The 23220-nt window shown below is 39.5% G+C and overlaps 1 protein-coding gene across 2 annotated transcripts in view; it reads right to left on the reverse strand.

Moving 5' to 3' along the window:
- Positions 1-2087: 2087 nt before the first annotated feature.
- Positions 2088-23220, reverse strand: part of RBL1 (RB transcriptional corepressor like 1) — a 60486-nt gene continuing 39353 nt past the window's right edge. For both annotated transcript variants that reach the window (XM_061437519.1, XM_061437520.1), the window contains exons 18-22: positions 20429-20500; positions 17877-17967; positions 8289-8437; positions 5679-5843; positions 2088-4145 (exon numbers count right to left, since the gene is read on the reverse strand). In XM_061437519.1, the coding sequence (XP_061293503.1) occupies positions 3975-4145; positions 5679-5843; positions 8289-8437; positions 17877-17967; positions 20429-20500 (648 nt within the window). In that variant the 3' untranslated portion in view covers positions 2088-3974. The remainder of the gene's footprint in view (positions 4146-5678; positions 5844-8288; positions 8438-17876; positions 17968-20428; positions 20501-23220) is intronic.

Consider the following 23220-nt stretch of genomic DNA (forward strand, 5'->3'; position numbering starts at 1 on the left):
AGGAGGGGCGGCGGTGAGGAGATACCCCTCGTCCAAGGTAAGGAGCAATGGCTGCGCTTTGCTGGAGCAGCCATGAAGAGATACCCCACGTCCAAGGTAAGAGAAACCCAAGTAAGACAGTAGGTGTTGCCAGAGGGCATCAGAGGGCAAACACACTAAAACCATACACACAGAAAACTAGTCAATCTAATCACATTAGGACCACAGCCTTGTCTAACTCAATGAAACTAAGCCATGCCCTGTGGGGCCACCTAAGACGGGCGGGTCATGGTGGAGAGGTCTGACAGAATGTGGTCCACTGGAGAAGAGAATGGCAAACCACTTCAGTATTCTTGCCTTGAGAACCCCATGAACAGTATGAAAAGGCAAAATGATAAGATACTGAAAGAGAACTCCCCAGGTCGATAGGTGCCCAGTATGCTACTGGAGATCAGTGGAGAAATAACTCCAGAAAGAATGAAGGGATGGAGCCAAAGCAAAAACGATACCCAGTTGTGGATGTGACTACTGATAAAAGCAAGGTCCGATGCTGTAAAGAGCGATATTGCATAGGAACCTGGAATGTTAGGTCCATGAATCAAGGCAAATTGGAAGTGGTCAATCAGGAGATGGCAAGAGTGAACGTCGACATTCTAGGAATCAGAGAACTAAGATGGACTGGAATTGGTGACTTTAACTCAGATGACCATTATATCTACTACTGCGGGCAGGAATCCCTTAGAAGAAATGGGTAGCCATCATGGTCAACAAGAGTCCGAAATGCAGTACTTGGATGCAGTCTCAAAAATGACAGAATGATCTCTGTTTGTTTCCAAGGCAAACCATTCAATATCACAGTAATCCAAGTCTATGCCCCAACCAGTAACGCTGAAGAAGCTGAAGTTGAATGGTTTTATGAAGATCTACAAGACCTTTTAGAACTAACACCCAAAAAAGATGCCCTTTTCCTTTTAGGGGACTGGAATGCAAAAGTAGGAAGTCAAGAAACACCTGCAGTAACAGGCAAATACGGCCTTGGAATACAGAATGAAGCAGGGCAAAGGCTAATAGAGTTTTGCTAAGAGAACGCACTGGTCATAGCAAACACCCTCTTCCAACAACACAAGAGAAGACTCTACACAAGGACATCACCAGATGGCCAACACCAAAATCAGACTGATTATATTCTTTGCAGCCAAAGATGAAGAAGCTCTATACAGTCAGCAAAAACAAGACTGGGAGCTGACTGTGGCTCAGATCATGAACTCCTTATTGCCAAATTCAGACTTAAATTGAAGAAAGTAGGGAAAGGTCTACCACTAGACCCTTCAGGTATGACCTAAACAAAATCCCTCATGATTATACAGTGGAAGTGAGAAATAGATTTAAGGGACTAGATCTGATAGATAGAGTGCCTGATGAACTATGGACTGAGGTTCATGACATTGTACAGGAGACAGGGATCAAGACCATCCCCATGGAAAAGAAATGCAAAAAAGCAAAATGGCTTTCTGGGGAGGCCTTACAAATAGCTGTGAAAAGAAGAGAAGAGAAAAACAAAGGAGAAAAGGAAAGATATAAGCATATGAATGCAGAGTTCCAAAGAATAGCAAGGAAAGATAAGAAAGCCTTCCTCAGTGATCATTACTTTGACAACAAAGGTCCGTTTAGTCAAAGCTATGGTTTTTCCAGTGGTCATGTATGGATGTGAGAGTTGGACTGTGAAGAAAGCTGAGTGCTGAAGAATTGATGCTTTTGAACTGTGGTGTTGGAGAAGACTCTTGAGAGCCCCATGGACTGCAAGGAGATCCAACTAGTCCATCCTAAAGGAGATCAGTCCTGGGTGTTCTTTGGAAGGAATGATGCTAAAGCTGAAACTCCAGTACTCTGGCCACCTAATGTGAAGAGCTGACTCATTGGAAAAGACTCTGATGCTGGGAGGGATTGGGGGCAGGAGAAGAAGGGGACGACAGAGGATGAGATGGCTGGATGGCATCACAGACTCGATGGACGTGAGTCTGAGTGAACTCCGGGAGTTGGTGAAGGACAGGGAGGCCTGGCATGCTGCAATTCATGGGGTCACAAAGAGTCAAACATGACTGAGCGACTGAACTGAACTGATAGGTTTTATTCAGTAATCTCACAAAAACACCAATATTTTATTAACCATTTTATGTACATGAATATACAGTCTAGAAAACTGATAGAAACACATCCAGATTTTCTTATAAAGACAACGTACAAATGCTCATTTACATTTTGCACATTAATAATGACACAATAGTTATAGCTACATAAAAATATATACAAGGATTCAAGACAGACTTGATGGTATTTGGCTTGTAACATGTGTAGATACTACACAAAAAAATGATGTAATTTTAAGAAAAGCAAAATGTGACCAGACTCAGTTTTCTTCTTAAAATTTAAAAATAAAATTCCTAATAATAATTATTGATACTAGTTAATAGCCAAATTTTAGACTAATTCAAATTAGCCAGGGTTACTAGTTAAATGGGCCTCCCTGGTGGCTCAGAAAGTAAAGAATCCGCTTGCAGTACAGGAGATCTGGGTTCGATCCCTGGGTTGGGAAGATTCCCCTGGAGAAGGGAATGGTTACCCACTCCAGTATTCTTGCCTGCAGAATTCCATGGACAGAGGAGCCTGGCAGGCTACAGTCCATGGGATGGCAGAGTCGAACATGACTGAGCCAGTTTCACTTTTTACTAGTTAAATATTTAGCATTAAAAAAAATACGGTTTGCAGTTTAAGAAACATACATTTGATAAAATTTTCTCAAAATTAATTAAGAATGGCTTATTCACCTCCTTCCAGATTCTGGAAACACACTAGAAAAGTGAATATTGAACAGCTGATTCTTTGTAAAGTGGCACCCCTAGCCCTAGAAAACATCCTTAAGGGGCCAGTGATCAGACCCTAATGGGAAACTCATAATGCACTGATGATACAGAGAGCAAAGAGCGGGACGTGATAAGCAGCTGTGTCATGGATGGAATAGTATAATTATAAGGCATAATTATAAGATATTAACATGGTTTTGAGAAAGGTTTCAACTATTCTTAAGGAATCAATTAGACGTTGAGAATGATCAATCTTATAATGATCTCAAAAACAGTATCTTACATATTATCATGGCTGCTACCTCACTAATACGAAGTTTAGTCTCCAACAACTCTTTTCTGTATTTTACTCTACTGGCCTGAGAAGCAGTTTCCTATTTTGAGAGCTATATGATATAATCATATATAATTAAGTTAATGGTTTGGAAAACAAAGTAATAATAGTTTTAAAAAGGAGCAAGTAGCTCTTTTATTAGGTTGTGACACCAGGCTAAGAGGGCTTAAGGTTGGAAAGCAAGGAGTCGGGCAGTGCATGGGTTTAAGTACAAACATGCTTCTGCTCAAGGAGAGGAAGAGCATGAGAAGCCTCTGGACAACCCACAGTGGTACCTGGATGTGGAGTTAGCACACTGGGTCAGAGACAGGCTCCTACATCATCCTCTGGCCTAGATGCCATGGGACGCAACCCCTACTCAATATTAAATTGGGAGCACAAACATCTCAAAGCCCTCAAAGCCCAGAAGGAGAGGACATTTGATTATTTTAAAAAGTGAGCTTAAAAATTATAAGGTTTCTCCTTACTTTGTCTGAAAAACTCAGAGAACAAATATTTTAACAATTCTATGACTATTAATATGCTTAAAAGGCACTTAAAACCATTCCTTTTTAAATGCACTTAAAACCATTCCTTTTTAAGTGCACTTAAAAACATTCCTTTACAATCCAACTCAAAATACACCTGTCAACTACATTCTGGATAAAAGTAAAAAAAAAAAAAATCCACTTAACTTTGGTGTACCTTTTCTTGTAACTCAGTGATGTTTACTACCTTCAGGGTTGACTGTTTTGAAGACAGAGCCCCAGCTTGCTGCAAAACAACCTGAGAGTGCTTTTACCACAGAAGTGAGAAGGGTGCTAGTGGTTTGCTCTTTCACTGACAACATCCTGTAGTCGTTTAAGTAAAACATCATCATTTTCTTGACAGAGGCGTTTGGCAGGTGATTCTGCATCACCATCGATGGTTATTGCTCGCTTCTTGGTTCTCTGCTCACCTTGCCTTATCATGTTGTTGATATCTTTCAAACTCTGCAAAAACAGACGATATGTGTGAGTAAAAGGGGAAAGGGGGGAAATAGCAGCAAAGAACTAAACTAACTGCTTTTTCCTACCCTTTATCCTCTATCCAAAGCTAAACACTGGAGGAAGGGATTATTTTTTGAATCTAGGTCAAGTTATTAAGGGTGATTAGAATTAATCTTTTCAGGTGATTTTAAAAATTGGATTTACATTATAGCAATAGTTTTTAAAATGTGGACATCAGACCACAAGCAGCAGAGCATTTAGGAGCTTATTAGGAATGCAAATTCTCAAGCCTCACCCTACACCGACTGAATCACACATTCTAGGTATTGGACCCAGTTATCTCTAGTTTATCAAGCCCTCCAGGTGATTCTGATAAATCAAACAAACTTTCATCAAGTTTGAGGTCTTTTTTCTGAAGCACTGCTTTTCAAACTTTAATGTGCTTACTAATCATCTGGGGAATGATAATACGCAGATTCAGATTCAGTAGGGTTGGTGTGAGGCCTGAGATTCTGCATTTCTGACACGCTCCCAGGTGATGCTGATGTTGCTGGTCTTACTGTAAAACAGCCTTTGAGAAGTTGTTCCTGAACACAGTGCATCAACACTGTCCAGGGAATCTGCCTGCTAGAGCTCTGTGATTCAGTAAGTCTACGGGACAGAAATCTGTGTTCAACAAGCTCCCCAGATTCTGACCTATGATTCTGAAATTACTGCCTTAGAATTCAATTAGACCCATTTCTGATTTTATCCAAGAATGTCTTCTAAAAGTCCTTCTACGAAGAGGTAATGCAAGTCTGTGAGGTATATCTCAGTAAACTTTATTTGCTAAGTATGGCAGGAATGTAACAAATGCTTGTGGATCTAAATGAGTTAAGAAACTAATGAGTTAAGGAGCTGCCACGTATTTGGACTGAGTTACAACCTATCCCACTACCACTCCTTCTAGTTGGTAGTCATTCTGGCTTTTGGAGATACAATGAACACATCTACTTGATAGTCCTTAAATTACCTGCAAACAGCAATCATGTCCCCATTGGATCATCATCATTAATGGGACTAAAGATGGAGGTGACCACAGAGCTGTCTGTGTAAGTCAGAAGAGGCCTCTGCTTTCAGACTTTTCCCTATCCCAGGCGCCATCCACCAAATGAACTTTCCCTTCCAAGATCTTTCTTTACAGTGTCCCCATATCTGACCACTTGCAGGTGCTGCCTTACTGGTCCTTCGCAAGATGGTGCCTGAGCAGGGAAACACTGTGCTCTTGGTGCAAACTCCCCCAATACCATGTCAGTCATAACACATTAAACTCCCTCAACTGGATACACTGCAAACTCCCCCAATACCATGTCAGTCATAACAGATTAAACTCCCTCAACTGGATACACAGGAAACTTGCCATAGTAAGAGTTTGTATTTATTTGCAGTAACTTTGCAAAAAATTGGGGTATGATTAAAGATTACTAACTGGAAATCTGGAATCCAATTTTTAACATGGATATTGCCATTTTGGAGTAAAGTTTGGGAGCACGTTACCTTAGAAGGGCTGCCGTTGAATTTATATAGCAGAGCACTCCTTGGTGTAAGGCCCGACCCATTCTTGTGTGGGGACACATAAATGGAGTGCTGCTGGGAAATGCGGCGTGGGGAGCCTGGCTGTTGCTTAATATGTGGAAAAGGGGAGAGTGGCGGAGCTTCCATCTGAAATAACATAAAAGTAAAGCTTTTATAGGGCTTCCCTCATGGCTCAGTTGGTAAAGAATCTGCCTACAATGCAGGAGACCAGATTCAATCCCTGGGTAGGGAAGATACCCTGGAGAAGGAAATGGCAACCCACTCCAGTATTCTTGCCTGGAGAATCCCATGGGCAGAGGAGCCTGGCAGTCTACAGTCCACATAGTCACAAGAGTCAGACATGACTTAGTGAATAAACCACCACCAAAGCTTTTATCAGATGAAAGGTTTTCTTTCTTTTTTTAAATCCCACCATATTTTTTATTCTACACTCCCCTCCTCCTCATAAGGGTGAAGGATCAACATGGAACTTTTTTTCCTGTACCATGTTTTTATTCTTATTGGTATCTCCTAATTAGAAGTCTAGTACTTTGGCCACCTCATGTGAAGAGCTGACTCATTGGAAAAGACCCTGATGCTGGGAAGGATTGGGGGCAGGAGGAGAAGGGGACGACAGAGGATGAGATGGCTGGATGGCATCACCGACTTGATGGACATGAGTTTGGGTAAACTCTGGGAGTTGGTGATGGACAGGGAGGCCTGGCGTGCTGCAATTCATGGGGCTGCAAAGAGTCGGACACGACTGAGCGACTGAACTGAACTGAACTGAACTATACCATAAGAACTTATTATGGCTGAAAAAAAATTTTAAATGATTCATTAACCCTTGTTTTTCAACAATTACTAGTGGATAAACTCAAATTTATTTGTCTGGATCTTTCAGGAAATCCTGAAGGATTCTGAGTAAGACCCCAGAAGCAGTAAGCCAAGAGAATAGGAACTTCATGCCATGCTCAGAAAGTGAGGCAAAGAATAACTTATGTCCTAACACTTGCAATAAGGATCTCTCTCCACACATACATTGTTGTTTAGGTGCTAAGTTGTGTCCAACTCTGTGTGACCCCATGGACTGCAGTGTCAGGCTTCCTGTCCTTCACTATCTCATGGTGTTTGCTCAGATTCATGTCCATGGAGTCAGTGATGCTAGCTAACCATCTCGTCCTGTCTTCCCCTCCGCACCTTGTCCTCAATCTTTTGCAGCATCAGGGTCTTTTCCAATAAGTTGGCTCTTCACATCAGGTGGCCAATGTTAATAGAGCTTCAGCTTCAGCATCAGTCCTTCCAATGAATACTCAGGGTTGATTTCCTTTAGGGTTGACTGGTTTGATCTCCATGCACCTTTGATCACCAAAGGTGTCTCAAGAGTCTTAAGAGTCCACACATATATACCCACAACCAGATTAGTAGCTCAGAGAATAAGAGAGACAGAGTATTCTGTGGGCCAGCAAGAAGAGTCCAACAAGGAACAAATCTCTTAATAAAATGGTTAAGACTTTACGCCTGGTGGTTTAGTCACTATGTCTAACTCTTTTGACCCCCAAGTACTATAGCCACCAGGCTCCTCTGTCCATTGGATTTCTCGGGCAAGAATACTGGAGTGGCTTGCCATTTCCTTCTCCAGGGGATCTTTCCAACCATAGGACCAAATTCCCGTCTTCTGCATTGCAGGGAGATTCTTTTACTGACTGAGTTACTAGTACAAAGTATAAGACTTTATGCTGAAATGCAAAGGACTCAGAGATAAAGTGAGAAGGAACTGCACTTTTAATAATCTATACAATGTTCTATTCCAAGCACAAATGGGGATGACTCCTTAATTACTATTTCATTCATCATCTTCACCTGAAGCTAGGAAAACTAGTTTTGTTTTTTTCCCAATTAGCTGATGTTAGAGATATCCTCAGTATAGCACATGGTGGGGGGATGTGTGTAACTGAGGGAGGAGAATGAGTAGTCATGGCCTCTGAGGATAGTCAGCTCATATTCATTGAAAGGGACAAGGAAAGAAATGTAAAGACACAGACACGTATATAGCTACTGCCTGAATGCAGCTTCTACTCGGTTCCTCTTTCTTATAACTGAAGTCTGCTCTTTTGGGAACCAACATCAGCTTATACACTGATAACACTTACAAAGGCCTGCTGGTAGTGTCAAATCTAGATACAGCATAAAAATTTCTTAGCGTTGTTTCTATTATTGACTTAAGCCTATTTATTTCCTTTTCTCTTTATCTTGAGAAAAACATTTCTCTCAGAAATATAACAACAGAAATCAAAACCAAGGGAAAAAACCACCAGAATTGTTTTCATTGCTCCATGTTCCCATTGACTCCTTGCCCATATGCATCCGTAATTTCTAGAAATGTATAATCACAGTATGGATGAAATTTCCATAATTTTCTCTAGTCTGTTTTATCACAGCCTTAATCACGCTGATTAATCACTAGCATGTTTTCTCCTGTAAAATGTATCAGTAAGGCTTTAACTTTGAAATACTTATCTACCAAAATAAACTCAGAGTAAACCAATTATGAGAAAAGATATTAATAAAGTAGTAAAATAAAAAACGTACCACATGGTCCTGATTTGACCAGTCGTATTTCAATGCGAATGACTTCACTCTTCCTACATATATTGTATTGTAAAATTTGATAAGATCACCTCTTTCCTCTTTCACTGGTCCACTGGAGCAGTCCGGTGTTTTTGTAGCATCTTCCAAGTCTGTTAAAAGAATTCAATGTTGTGATAGGTGTACCTTAATCTATAATTTGAGGATCTGAAACACAACTCTCTCTACAATATAAAAGTGAAAAAAATCAAATAAACCTAAATATTTATGTAAGACAATGACCTATTTTAGAAAAGTTCAGAAATCTACCTATATTATGGATAAATTGGAAACTTGAGAAATACAAACATGTAAACTTAAATGGGTGCTCTATTCTCTAGATATCACTTCAGCAAGAATGTTTTCACAACCATTCCTTTGAACCCACTGTCACCGGTGACTCTCAGAGGGGCACCAGCCCTGGGTTGAAATTTGCCTAAACTGAGCTTCAGAATATGGGTAACAGTGGTAAATCCTGAGCTTCAGATAACAAAAAGGACTGCAGATATTCTTACTGGCTCTTTAGAAAAGGTGGAAAGACTCTAAAAGGTAAAGTGTATCCTCAGAGGTTAAGGAAGAAGCAAGGTGAATTGCTTATGTTTACTTTTCTGCAAATACATGGCAGGTGACAAGTGTTCAAAAAGCCTTATTTTCTCCTGCACAACAGGAACTTAATGCTGTCCATAGGCATCATCCTCAGCTATAAAATTATTGCTTGCCCCAAGGTGCTTTCATATTTTTTAGTGTAACTCTAGGGTAGCTTGTGACACCAGGCAGAACTTTATCCTGTTCTTTTTTTGGGGGGGAGAGAATTACAAAACATCTTCTACTTGTACTAACAAGAATCACCTAGCTCTGAGTTGATGTTTACCTAAACTGAGCTTCTTGTACATAGCTAAGAAAACTACCGGCAATTAAAAAGAATTCAGCATGTGAAAAAAAGGTCTCATTCTCAATACATTGGCCTGCAAACATTGAGAATATGAGTAGAAGAATGTTGCCACCTTGGTTTTCCCTGTAGCTCAAACAGTAAAGAAAGAGCCTGTAATGCAGGAGACCCAGGTTCAATCTCTGGGTCGAGAATATCCTCTTAAGAAAGGAATGGCAATCCACTCCAGTATTCTTGCCTAGAGAATCCCATGGACAGAGGAGTCTGGCGGGGTACAGTCCACAGGATCACAAAGAGTTGGACACAACTGAGCACCTAACACTACTACTACTACTATGCTTCTACCTTAGGAAAATAAGAAAACTCTGACATGGTCCAAGAGTCAGGCAGCCCACAGGGAATCTCCCTGGGGAATCTTGGTCCCCATTTGGATGTCTTTTTTACTCCCGTTATTTTTGCAGGATCTTAGTAAGGCAGAAAAAGCTATGTGATCAGTAAGTTGAAAAAATGCTGCATATTATAGCCTTCTCTTAGGAATTCAGAATACACGTTAGTATAATAAAGGCTTACAGAAGTTTTGCAATTAGAAAAAAAATACGTTCACTTTAATTCCATATTTCTCAAACTTTCTATGCACAGTCCCTCTTCTCCATGACACCTGCTACCATCCTGGGGGACACTGTTGTAAGACAGTAAACACTGGCTTAGTTACAGCTGCTGCTGCTGCTAAGTCGCTTCAGTTGTGTCCGACTCTGTGTGACCCCATACACGGCAGCCCACCAGGCTCGCCCGTCCCTGGGATTCTCCAGGCAAGAACACTGGAATGGGTTGCCATTTCCTTCTCCAATGCATGAAAGTGAAAAGTGAAACTGAAGTCACTCAGTCGTGTCCGACTCTTCACGACCCCATGGACTGCAGCCTACCAGGTTCCTCCGTCCATGGGATTTTCCAGGCAAGAGTACTGGAGTGGGAAGCCATCGCCATCTCCTTAGTTACAGCAGTTGTAGGTTATTCTTGTTATCAGTTCAGTTCAGTCACTCAGTTGTGTCCGACTCTTTGCGACCCCATGAACTGCAGCACGCCAGGCCTCCCTGTCCATCACCAACTCCCGGAGTTCACTCAGACTCACATCCATGGAGTCAGTGATGCCATCCAGCCATCTCATCCTCTGTCGTTCCCTTTTCCTCCTGCCCCCAATCCCTCCCAGCATCAGAGTCTTTTCCAATGAGTCAGTTCTTCGCATGAGGTGGCCAAAGTACTGGAGTTTCAGCTTTAGCATCATTCCTTCCAAAGAACACCCAGGACTGATCTCCTTTAGGATGGACTAGTTGGATCTCCTTGCAGTCTAAGGGACTCTCAACAGTCTTCTCCAGCACCACAGTTCAAAAGCATCAATTCTTCGGCGCTCAGCCTTCTTCACAGTCCAACTCTCACATCCATACATGACCACTGGAAAAACCATAGCATTGACTAGACGGACCTTTGTTGGCAAAATAATGTCTCTGCTTTTCAATATGCTATCTAGGTTGGTCATAACTTTTCTTCCAAGGAGTAAGAGTCTTTTAATTTCATGGCTGCAATCACCATCTGCAGTGATTTTGGAGCCCAAAAAAATAAAGTGTGACACTGTTTTCACTCTTTCCCCATCTATTTCCCATGAAGTGATCCATCCCCATGGAAAAGAAATTCTTGTTATACAGAACATTAAAAAAAAAAAAAAAGTTGAACTAAGTGAGTAAACAAGAACAGCATTTCAGTTCAGTTCAATTCAGTCGCTCAGTCATGTTCAACTCTTTATGATCCCATGAATCGCAGCACGCCAGGCCTCCCTGAACAACACCAACTCCCTGAGCCTACCCAAACTCATGTCCATTGAGTCGGTGATGCCATCCAACCATCTCATCCTCTGTTGTCCCCTTCTCCTCCTGCCCTCAATCTTTCCCAGCATCAGGGTCTTTTCAAATGAGTCAGCTCTTCACATCAGGTGGCCAAAGTATTGGAGTTTCAGCTTCAACATCAGACCTTCCAATGAACACCCAGGACTGGTCTCCTTTAGGATGGACTGGTTGGATCTCCTTGCAGTCCAAGGGACTCTCAAGAGTCTTCTCCAACACCACAGTTCAAAAGCATCAATTCTTCAGCGCTCAGCTTTCTTTATACTCCAACTCTCACATCCATACACAAATACTGGAAAAACCATAGCCTTGACTAGACAGACCTTTGTTGACAAAGTAATGTCTCTGCTTTTTAATATGCTGTCTAGGTTGGTCATAACTTTCCTTCCAAGGAGTAAGCACCTTTTAATTTCATGGCTGCAATCTCCATCTGCAGTGATTTTGGAGCCCCCCAAAATAAAGTCAGCCACTGTTTCCCCATCTATTTCCCATGAAGTGATGGGACCAGATGCCATGATCTTCATTTTCTGAATGTTGAGCTTTAAGCCAACTTTTTCACTCTCCTCTTTCACTTTCATCAAGAGGCTCTTTAGTTCCTCTTCACTTTCTGCCATAAGGGTGGTGTCTCTGCATATCTGAGGTTACTGATATTTCTCCTGGCAATCTTGATTCCAGCTTGTGCTTCCGCCAGCCCAGCATTTCTCATGATGTACTCTGCATAGAAGTTAAATTAGCAGGGTGACAATACACAGCCTTGACGTACTCCTTTTCCTATTTGGAACCAGTCTATTGTTCCATGTCCAGTTCTAACTGTTGCCTTCTGATCTGCATACAGGCTTCTCAAGAGGCAGGTCGGGTGGTCTGGTATTCCCATCTCTTTCAGAATTTTCCACAGTTTATTGTGATCCACACAGTCAAAGGCTTTGGCATAGTCAATAAAGCAGAAATAGATGTTTTTCTGGAACTCTCTTGCTTTTTTGATGATCCAGCAGATGTTGGCAATTTGATCTCTGACTCCTCTGCCTTTTCTAAAACCAGCTTGAACATCTGGAAGTTCATGGTTCACGTATTGCTGAAGCCTGGCTTGGAGAATTTTGAGCATTACTTTAGTAGCATGTACTGCTGCTACTGCTAAGTCACTTCAGTCGTGTCTGACTCTGTGCGACCCCATAGATGGCAGCCCACCAGGCTCCCACGGTGTGAGATGAGTGCAACTGTGCGGTAGTTTGAACATTCTTTGGCATTTCCTTTCTTTGGGATTGGAATGAAAACTGACCTTTTCCCGTTCTGTGGCCACTGCTGCGTTTTCCAAATTTGCTGACATATTGACTGCAGCACTTTTACAGCATCATCTTTTAGGATTTGAAATAGTTCAACTGTAATTCCATCACCTCCACTAGTTTTGTTTGTAGTGATGCTTCCTAAGGCCCACTTGACTTCACATTCCAGGATGTCTGGCTCTAGGTGAGTGATCACACCCTCGTGATTAACTGGGTCGTGAAGATCTTTTTTGTACAGTTCTTCTGTGTATTCTTGCCACCTCTTCTTAATATCTTCGGCTTCTCAGGTCCATACCATTTCTGTCCTTTATTGAGCCCATCTTTGCATGAAATGTTTCCTTGGTATCTCTAATTTTCCTGAAGAGATCTCTAGTCTTTCCCATTCTACTGTTTTCCTCTATTTCTTTGCATTGACCGCTGAGAAAGGCTTTCTTATCTCTCCTTGCTATTCTTTGGAACTCTGCATTCAGATACCTATATCTTTCCTTTTCTCCTTTGTTTTTCGCTTCTCTTCTTTTCACAGCTATTTTTAAGGCCTCCCCAGAAAGCCATTTTGCTTTTTTGCATTTCTTTTTCTTGGGGATGGTCTTGATCCCTGTCTCCTGTACAATGTCATGAACCTCTGTCCATAGTTCATCAGGCACTCTGTCTATGAGATCTAGTCCCTTAAATCTATTTCTCACTTCCACTGTATAATCATAAGGGATTTGATTTAGGTCATACCTGGATGGTTTAGTGGTTTTCCCCAGTTTCTTCCATTTAAGTCTGAATTTGGCAATAAGGAGTTCATGATCTGAGCCACAGTCAGCTCCCGGTCTTGTTTTTGCTGACTGTATAGAGCTTCTCCATCTTTGGCTGCAAAGAATATAATCAATCTGATTTCGGTGCTGGTCATATGGTGATGTCCATGTGTAAAGTCTTCTCTTGTGTTGTTGGAAGAGGGTGTTTGCTATGACCAGTGCTTTCTGTTGGCAAAACTCTATTAGCCTTTGCCCTGCTTTCATTCTGTACTCCAAGGCCAAAAATCTGTTACTTCAGGTGTTTCCTGACTTCCTACTTTAGCATTCCAGTCCCATATCATGAAAAGGACATCTGTTTGGGGTGTTAGTTCTAAAAGGTCTTTTAGTTCTTCATAAACAAGAACAACATTTAGCTATTTAGTATTTTTTCATTTCAAAACAGAAAACAAGATGTCAGTTATCCTTTAAGCTGGAAAAAGATTTCTACATTCTCACCTCTTTAAGGACTTTGGCACTCAGAAATTAAAGCTTCAGTAGGCCTGGTGACCCATCTTACAACATATACATTGGCAGGCAGAACTTATGAAAGACTGGGAAAGAGAATGAGATCTTCCTGCTTGGTGCTATAAATGGTTCAAATCTGTTTTCCCTGAGAGGGTAGAAGGGATCTCTGCTTAATATAAATTTAGGCACATGGTATTTATTTGACATATATTTGTGAAATGAACCAATGAACTACATATGGACTCATAATTTTCCCTAATGTTCTCATGAATAAGAAGAATGTCTTTTCTGAATTATTATATAACACTGTCAAGCAATTAAAATGTGGTTTCATAAAAAACTATCAGTGAATGACAGAAGCTCTTAGAAAAAAGGAGATATTATCTGCAGAACTCTGGAGAAACATGCTGAAGTTTTTAGCCTGGATCTCTGACTTCAGAATTTTCAAAGGATCTAAAGTGAAAGTGGGAAGGGACAAGGCAAATTATTCCAGGGCTGCAGGTGGCCAACAAATGCAACCATAATACGTGGTTAGTTTCATATCCCAGGACAATATAATTGCATTCAGGGGAAAAGAGACTGAGAGCACAGTAGATATGCATTTCTCAGGGGACGTGGTTTCAGAGGATGGGCACACATAACTGTCTAGAATGCACGTATTAATGAAACCCCATCCTTCACTCCTCGAGGAGCTGCTCAAGTGACTGATGCTGATTTCTTTGCATATAGTCCTTAGCCTTCAGTCTGAGAAGAAACACATACAGTGAGTTTTTACCATCTGAAACTGGAGAAAGTAAAGAAGCAAAATTAGGATGAAAGTAAGAAAGATCAGAATTTATTTATAAATTCAAGGGTCATGTTGAGATGTGATGGGGTTGACCAGCACAGCAGCACTTCCCTGGAGTAAGCATTTGGTATTTGTTGTGTATTTCTCCTACCACGTTCCTCCTTATCCTCTTTCGCTCCTCACTGTAAAAGTGTGTAGGCTGCGGTGCCCTTGAGCTCCAGTTATGCAAAAGTCACCGAGCACACACCAGTTTAAAACTACAGTGCTTTAAGACTATTTTGGCAGTTTCTCATAAGCTCTAAAAGGCATTCATTGTAATCTAAAACCAAGGAAACCTTGTTTACACAGACAATCTAAAAGGAAAATGTGCTCTACCCACATTTGGCTGTCTATCGGGTGACCGTAAAATAGTTCTAATGTCAATAAAGTCACTTAATTATCAATTTGTAGTTATCAGTCTTATACATCTCCTATGGAAATAGAACTTTTGTCACTTGAGAGGATTTAACTGTTTTTGTGTGTCTGACCTAGTTTTCAACATTTAAAGGATTTTATGTAAGGAATATGGCCTTAGAAAAATTAGCTTAAAAAAAAAAAAGACATTTAAAGAGCCATACTGATTAATAAAATATTTTTTATACTTATAAACAAAATAATAATTACTACTTACTTACTAAGGCCTTACTGTGAGAAGGCCTTGTATGAAACACCACACATGCATCTTTTTTTAAAAAAATTCTTAAGCCAAGTCTCAGAGGAAGTATTGTAAAGTTTTCAATTTACTTGAGCATTATGTTTGTATCACTTAGACTAAGCTATAATCTGGATCTCTCAAGTGTTCTAATCAAGAATGCTAGTCTGGGGTGCTCTGCTAACATGATAATGAATGCACAGGCCGAGTATCCAGTTGGTTTTTTAACAAGGGAGCTCTTTCTCCACAGGTGGCTACTATAAATAGGGTTTCTATTAGGCATATCTCAATCAAAGACCAATGCTTTGATAATTAACATACTTGACATCAGAAGTAGGTTTTTATTGATGAAAACAGTGGTCATTTATTAAGTATGCCTAATCCTAAAAATCAGTCTATGTTGAGGGAATTAGAAATACTTAAAATAAGAAGATTGGCAGATGCATTTCTTTACACTAACAATGAAATATCAAAACAGGGAATATAATCCAACAATCCCTTTTAAAATTGCATCCAAAAAATAAAAAAAACCCAACAACAAAAAACTTAAGAATAATCCTCATCAAGCAGGTGAGAGACTTATATACTGAGAATTATACAACATTCATAAAGGAAACTGAAGATGATTCAAAGAAGTGAAAAGATATCCCATGCTCTTGTACTGGAAGAATATTGTTAAAATGGCATGCTACCCAAAACAATCTACAGATTTAATGCAGTCCCTATCAAATTACCCAGGACATTTTTCACAGAACTAGAACAAATAATTCTAAAACTTATAGAGAACTATAAAAGACCCATAATTGCCAAAGCAATCTGGGTCCATGATCTTAGTTTGTTTTTAATGTTGAGTTTCAAGCCAGCTTTTTCACTCTCCTCTTTCACCTGCATCAAGAGGCTCTTTAGTTCCTCTTTGTTTTCTGCCATTAGAGTGGTATCATCTACATATCTGAGATTGCTGATATTTCTCCTGACGGTCTTGATTCCAGCTTGTGCTTCATCCAGCCCAGCATTTTGCATGATGTACTCTGCATAGAAGCTAAATAAGCAGGGTGACAATACACAGGCTTGTCCTACTACTTCCTAATTTTGAACCAGTCAGTTGTTTCATGTCCAGTTCTGTTGCTTCTTGACCCACATACATGTTTCTCAGGAGACAGGTAAGTTGGTCTAATAGTCCCATCCATTTCTTTTAAGAATTTTCCAGTTTGTTGTGATCCACATAGTCAAAGGCCTGAGTATAGTCAATGAAGTAGAAGTTCTTCGGGAACTCCCTTGCTTTCTCCATAATCCAACAAATATTGGCAATTTGATCTCTAGTTTCTCTGCCTTTTTTAAGCCCAGCTTGAACACCTGGAAGTTTTTGGTTCACATACTGAAGTCTAGCTTGAAGGGTTTTGAGCATAACCGTGCTACTATGTAAAGTGAGCACAACTGTAGTTTGAACATTCTTTGGCATTGCCTCTCTTTGGGATGGAATGAAAACTGATCATTTCCAGTCCTGTGGCCACTGCTGAGTTTTCCAAATTTGCTGACAGCACTTTAATAGCATCATCTTTTAGGGTTTTAAACAGCTCAGCTGGAATTCTGTCATTTCCACTAGCTTTGTTCATATTAATACAGTGTTTCCTAAGGCTCACTTGATTTCATACTCCAGGATGTCTGGCTCTAGTGAGTGACCATACCGTCATGGTTATCCAGGTCATTAAGACTTTTTGTATAGTTCTTCTGGGTATTCTTGCCACCTCTTCTTAATCTCTTCTGCTTCTGTTAGGTCCTTACCATTTCTGTCCTTTATCATGCCCATCCTTACATGAAATGTTCCCTTGGTATCTCCAGTTTTCTTGAAGAGATCTCTAGTCTATATCTATACAAAAAGAATTGAATTTGGCCTGTGTGGCCTTAAATGGGATCAGATTCTAGGACGTTATCATTAAAGCATTTTTTCATTAAGACCTTAAAACTTAAGATCCCAGTAGACACCATAATGATCATGGATATTTGGGTAATTTAAAAAATGTCTCTGACCCAGTCAATTTTCTTTAAGAATTTGCTCTAAGGATGTGGACCAAAGACCAATTTACAATGATGTTCCTCACAAAGCTGTATATAATTAGAACAACCTAAATGCCTCACATTGAGGAATTAAATAAATTACAGTACCTACGTACACATGCACACATACGTCTACGTTAAGTAATGGAAAGATGAGACAAGAAAAAGGATATAGGCAGAAGAGGGCTTTTCATAATTTATCAACATATGAATACCAAATATTTGATTCTTCTTTCTTTAAAAAAAATTACTAGAGTCTTAAGTCTTAGCATGATGGTGGAACAAGGTGACCTTGCTGATGGTGGCAGAATATCAAATACACTTATTAATGAACAGGACATTTCCTTGTCTTCCCGGGCAGATCACTGACAGCTGTCTTACTTTTCCTGTCATTCAGATTTAGTTTTGAATTTTATTGTGTCTTTTATACAATAAATGTGTACAAGTATATACAATATTAGTGTGTATAAGTATACTAGGAAACTTCTAAAACACAATTAAACAGAGGATAAATTAATAGTTTCTATACACAATCTCTGTGGAGGGAGGTACCTGACCCATACTTATTTCAAAGTCACTTGTTTCTTCTCAAAACACACATGCATTATCCACCCCACCTACATAAGTAACTCCAAGACACCCACTGTAGTATGTAACCAAATATATAACCAAAGGTATACTACATATAGAATGCTAAATTGGGCAACTTACCACAATCTGTCATTTCAAAATCACCGTTCAGGTTTTTACTGTATGCCACAACTTCTCTTGGAATACTTTTCAATAGTACACTTCTATAGACCTATAGGTCATAAGGGAAATAAAGGACTGTTGAGTCACAAACAGGCACAGGTTAAGCAAAACCAAAATAAGAAGAGCAAGATATCAAGCCAATTAAAAAGTATTTGTCTGTAAGGGTGATAATTAAGGGCAAGATGTTATTCAGTTCAGTTCAGTCGCTCAGTTGTGTCCTACTCTTTGTGACCCCATGAATTGCAGCACGCCAGGCCTCCCTGTCCATCACCAACTCCCAGAGTTCACTCAAACTCACGTCCATCGAGTCAGTGATGCCATCCAGCCATCTCATCCTCTGTCGTCCCCTTCTGTTCCTGCCCCCAATCCCTCCCAGCATCAGAGTCTTTTCCAATGGGTCAACTCTTTGCATGAGGTGGCCAAAGTATTGGAGTTTCAGCTTTAGCATCCTTCCTTCCAAAGAACACCCAGGCCTAACCTCCTTTAGGATGGACTAGTTGGATCTCCTTGCAGTCCAAGGGACTCTCAAGAGTCTTCTCCAACACCACAGTTCAAAAGCATCAATTCTTCGGCACTCAGCTTTCTTCACAGTCCAACTCTCACATCCATACATGACCACTGGAAAAACCATAGCCTTGACTAGATGGACCTTTGTTGGCAAAGTAATGTCTCTGTTTTTGAATATGTTATCTAGGTTGGTCATAACTTTTCTTCCAAGGAGTAAGAGTCTTTTAATTTCATGGCTGCAATCACCATCTGCAGTGATTTTGGAGCCCCCAAAAATAAAGTCTGACACTGTTTCCACTGTTTCCCCATCTATTTCCCATGAAGTGATGGGACCGGATGCCATGATCTTAGTTTTCTGAATGTTGAGCTTTAAGCCTGTAGATTACTGCAAACATCTTAGAAGAGGAGCTATTAAGCAGAGCCTACCACCTGAAATATGCCATTTAGGAGGTTACAAATTAGAAGAATTAAGTCAGCAGCAACTAAACACTGATGAGCAAGTTTTGCCAATTAAAAGCTACTTAAAAGATCTGAGCCTATTCCTTCCTCCCTTTAATTCCTTACGTGAGACTCATTTGATCTCTCTGGGGCTTGCTTTCCTGTTCCAATCCCATACCAAGTCTTTTCAGGTGGGCACATGAAAATGTGTTCTCCTCTCTGCTCCTAAACTGTTTTTAACCTCCAGGGTAACTGAAAAGCATGCCCATTCTCCCTCATCCTATGGATAATGGTATTGAGAGAATTTTTAGGAAGCTGTGGCATGACGTTTTTTTTGGCTGCGCTGGGTCTTTATTGTGGCATGCTGGCCTTCTCTAGCTGCAGCGTGTCAGGACTTCTTTTGGTGCAAAGCATGGGCTCTAGAGTGCATGGCTCACTAGTTGCAGATTGTGGGCTCTCTAGTTGTGGTGCATGGGCTTAGCCGCCCCACGGCATGTGGGATATGAATTATCCTACCAGGGATCAAACCCATGTCCCCTGCATTGGAAGGTGGATTCTTAACCACTGGATCATGAGGGAAATCCCCTGACCCAATTTTGACCCACATTAACTTTGCCTTAATGAACTTAGGGATGTTCTGAACCTCTCTAAGCTCTGTTCCTGAACGATTTTTCTGAAGAGGCCCAGAAACCAGGCCTCTTCTAGTCTATCACAGGATATAAGAAATGCCTATACTTGGCTCTTCTAGTATCTCTATACTGCTAGCAGTGTATTTGGGGCTTCAGTAAAGAAGTGAAACTACCTGTGGGGCTCTCCTACAGAAGGGTACGGCTACTAGTACTGGGGCCAGGGTTATCTCAGCTACTATTTTCTCTCTTCTAGTCTAAGATGGCAGATCACTGGGGCCACAGAGGAGGCCAATATGTTCCTTTAGAGCAAACAGGCTGTTGAACGGCCAAAGCCTTACTGTAAACTAATCCTGTGTTCTTCAGAACAACAATAAAAATCATGTAGAGCTAACAGTTATTAAATGCTTACCATGTGCCAGGCCACTATGCTAACATTTTATATTTTCATGACTGAAATGTTGTATAGAATTCTTACCAGGGCTATTATATAAAAAATGACTGACATCTATTCAAATTCAAAGATACAAACATTAAGATTCTTAGCAAATGGAAAAAAGAAACTTGACTTAATATATCTTCAAATTTCACTGGATTTAAATATCATCAGAGAATCAAATCTCATATAATTAAAGAATATTATTATTATAAATATTTTTCATTAGATTTTCTAGTGAAAAACATCCCCACTCAACAAATGGACACATGGAATAAGAGAATGTGTGAGAAGTACATGCAAATATGTAGATTAGTCAGAAACAGCAAGATTTTTGGCTTCTATTGAAACTTTTTTGATTAAAATTGTCTCAAGTTTAATGGTATCCATAAAACCAAATATCTATAGTAAACCTAGAAAAGAAGTTTACCTTTTATATGACTTATCAGCAGAGAAATAGTACAAATCTATTTCGGGACAGGAGGAAAAATAATGTAACTCACGTGACTATTAGCTTGGGGCTGATTCCTATAACTTTTCATTATTTCTTGAAAAGTTCTTTCTTCTTTTGTTACCTAAGGAAAATAAAAACCTCATTCATCAATTGCTTTTAAAAGAAAAATGGCTCTAAACAAAAACTTCAATTACCAGTTGGCACTGAGAGCAGTCTTGCAGAAAGCTATTAACCCCAGGCCACTCCATAACTAAAAACCACTACCATTTATGACTTCTACTACCTTAAAAGTTCAGGCTTTGTGGCCTGTGGGAACTCAGCAGATAGTTTCATTAATCAAAAGCACTAAGATTGTTATGGTATAACTCTACTGAAAATGTATTTTTTTTTAACCACAAAATGCCTTTCTTTATAAAAAAGAACGTAAGAAAACTCAGATCTGCTGACTCTCCTGTAGTCTTCAGTTTTATTAGTTTTTACGTATTTAAAAGTGGATATAGGCAACATTCCATAAAAAATAATTCAGAATAATGATACTGAAGATGATGATCAAGGATCTCAGAAAAAGAATGGAGGCAAGGATCAAGATGATGTAAGAAACATTTAACGAAGACCTAGAAGAACTGAAGAACAGAGATAAACAATAAAACATCTGAAATGAAAAATACACTAGCAGAACACTGATGCAGAAGAGCAGATAAGTGACCTGAAGACAGAATGGTGGGAATCACTGCTGTGGAAGAGAATTTTAAAAGAGTGAAAAGAAATGAAGACAGTCTAAGAGACATCTGGGACATTAAACACATCAGCATTCCACATTATAGGGGTGGTCTCAGAAGGAGAAGAGAGAGAGAAAGGATGTGAAAAAAAGTTCAAAAAGATAATAGCTGAAAAACCTCCCTAACATGGGAAAGGAAACATTCACTCAAGTCCAGGAATTGCAGAGTTCCAGGCAGGATAAATCCAAGAAGGAACATGCCAAGACACACACAGTAATCAAGTTGACAAGAATAAGACCAAGAAAAAATATTAAAAGCAACAGGAGAAAAATGACAACATACAAGGGAACTATAAGTTTATCAGCTGATTTCTTAGCAGAAACTCTACAGGCCAGAAGGAAGTGTCATGATACATTTAAACTGATGAAAGGGAAGAACCTACAATCAAGAATACTCTACCCAGTAAGGTGTTCATTCAGATTTGACAGAGAAATCAAAAGTTTTATGGACAAGTAAAAGCTAACAGAACTCAGTACCACCAGACCAGCTCTGCAACAAATGCTAAAGGAACTTCTCTAAATAGAAAAAGCCACAACTAGAAACAAGAAAATTACAAATGGATAAGCTCACCCGTAAAGGCAAACATACACAAGCACACACAAAAGGTAGGAAATCATCCATACACAAATATGATATCAAAACCAGCAATTATGAGGAGATAATACAAATGCAGGATATTGGAAATGCACTTGTAAAGATGAGGAACTTAAAACAATCTTGTTTCTACATAGATTGCTATAGCAAATCCTCATAGTAACCAGAAATCAAAAATCTACAACAGATAAAAAGAAAAAGGAAATGAAACACAACACTAAAGTTAGTCATCAAATCACAAGAGAACAAAAGAAAAAGGGAACAAGAAAAAAATGTTTTGCCACTCTGTCTCTTAATTTTTTTGTATTTTCTATCTCTATGTGATACATTGCTTTTTCATTTCCACAGATCTGTATTCTAATCTATTGAGTCTTTTTGGGTTGGAATTTTGTTTCCATCCAAATTTCACTGGGTTTCCATTCCAAGTTTCCTTCAGTTCTTTTTGACATCTTTTGGGTCCTTTTTATTTAAAATTTTTTTTTAATTTTTGGGTCCTTTTTAAAGTAACTTGGTCTTTATTCATAAAATGAATTTTCTTGTATACACTAAATCCTTTTAAACATATTAACTGCCTACTTTGAGGTCAATAATTTCATTAACTAAAATTTTCAATATCTAACCTGCTCTAAATTTTATCTGTTGACATACTTATATTGATTCATTTCCTTGAATGTTTTATAATTTTTGATTTTTTTAGTTCTACTTTAGTAAGGGTTTTACTTATGTGAATACTGAATGGCTTAAGGGTTGAGTGTTTCATGCCTCAAAGCAGTTTGCTTCTGCTGGGAAACCCAGCAGTATTATCAGTTCTGGGACAACTTTGGGTTTTGTTGTCATTAGTGTTCGGACTTCGGAGATTCTTTCCTTTTTTTTTGGCCTTGCTGTACATCTTACAGGATCTCAGTTCCCACCAGGGATTAAACCAATGCCCTCAGGAGTGAAACCATAAAGTCCTAACCAATGGACTCCTGGGTAATTCCCTGGAGATTCTTAGAATGGTAAAATAAATGAAATATGCATATAGGTGTGGTTTTAAAAGTGGAAAGAGAATACAAATATAAAGCATTATTGGTATGGATGCCAATGTAGCATGTGACTATAAAAGGGGAATAACTATGTGGTCTTTTGTGTTGTATTTATCTAGTGGTTCCAGAATAAATGCATAAAAATTGTAACCATAGAAGGAAATTAACTCTCTACATTAGAAACCCATGGCTGGTTTTTAGAGTTCTGGTATCCTTAAGAGAAATAATTAAAAAATAGTAATAACTTAAAAAAAGGTTAATTAACAATATTTATTAATACATATTTTGTATAGAGATTTTAAAGAGGCAATGTGAAAAGGAAGTCACAAATGAGTTCGAAAACATGTCCTTTGCCTCAAGAAGCTGAAAAATTAGGTTGTAACATGCTTATCTGCTAGGATCTGTGGCCAACATGATCAAGACCAAAGTTACAGATGAATGTT

Source organism: Bos javanicus, chromosome 13 (genome assembly GCF_032452875.1).
Source record: "Bos javanicus breed banteng chromosome 13, ARS-OSU_banteng_1.0, whole genome shotgun sequence".
Taxonomy (NCBI): domain Eukaryota; kingdom Metazoa; phylum Chordata; class Mammalia; order Artiodactyla; family Bovidae; genus Bos; species Bos javanicus.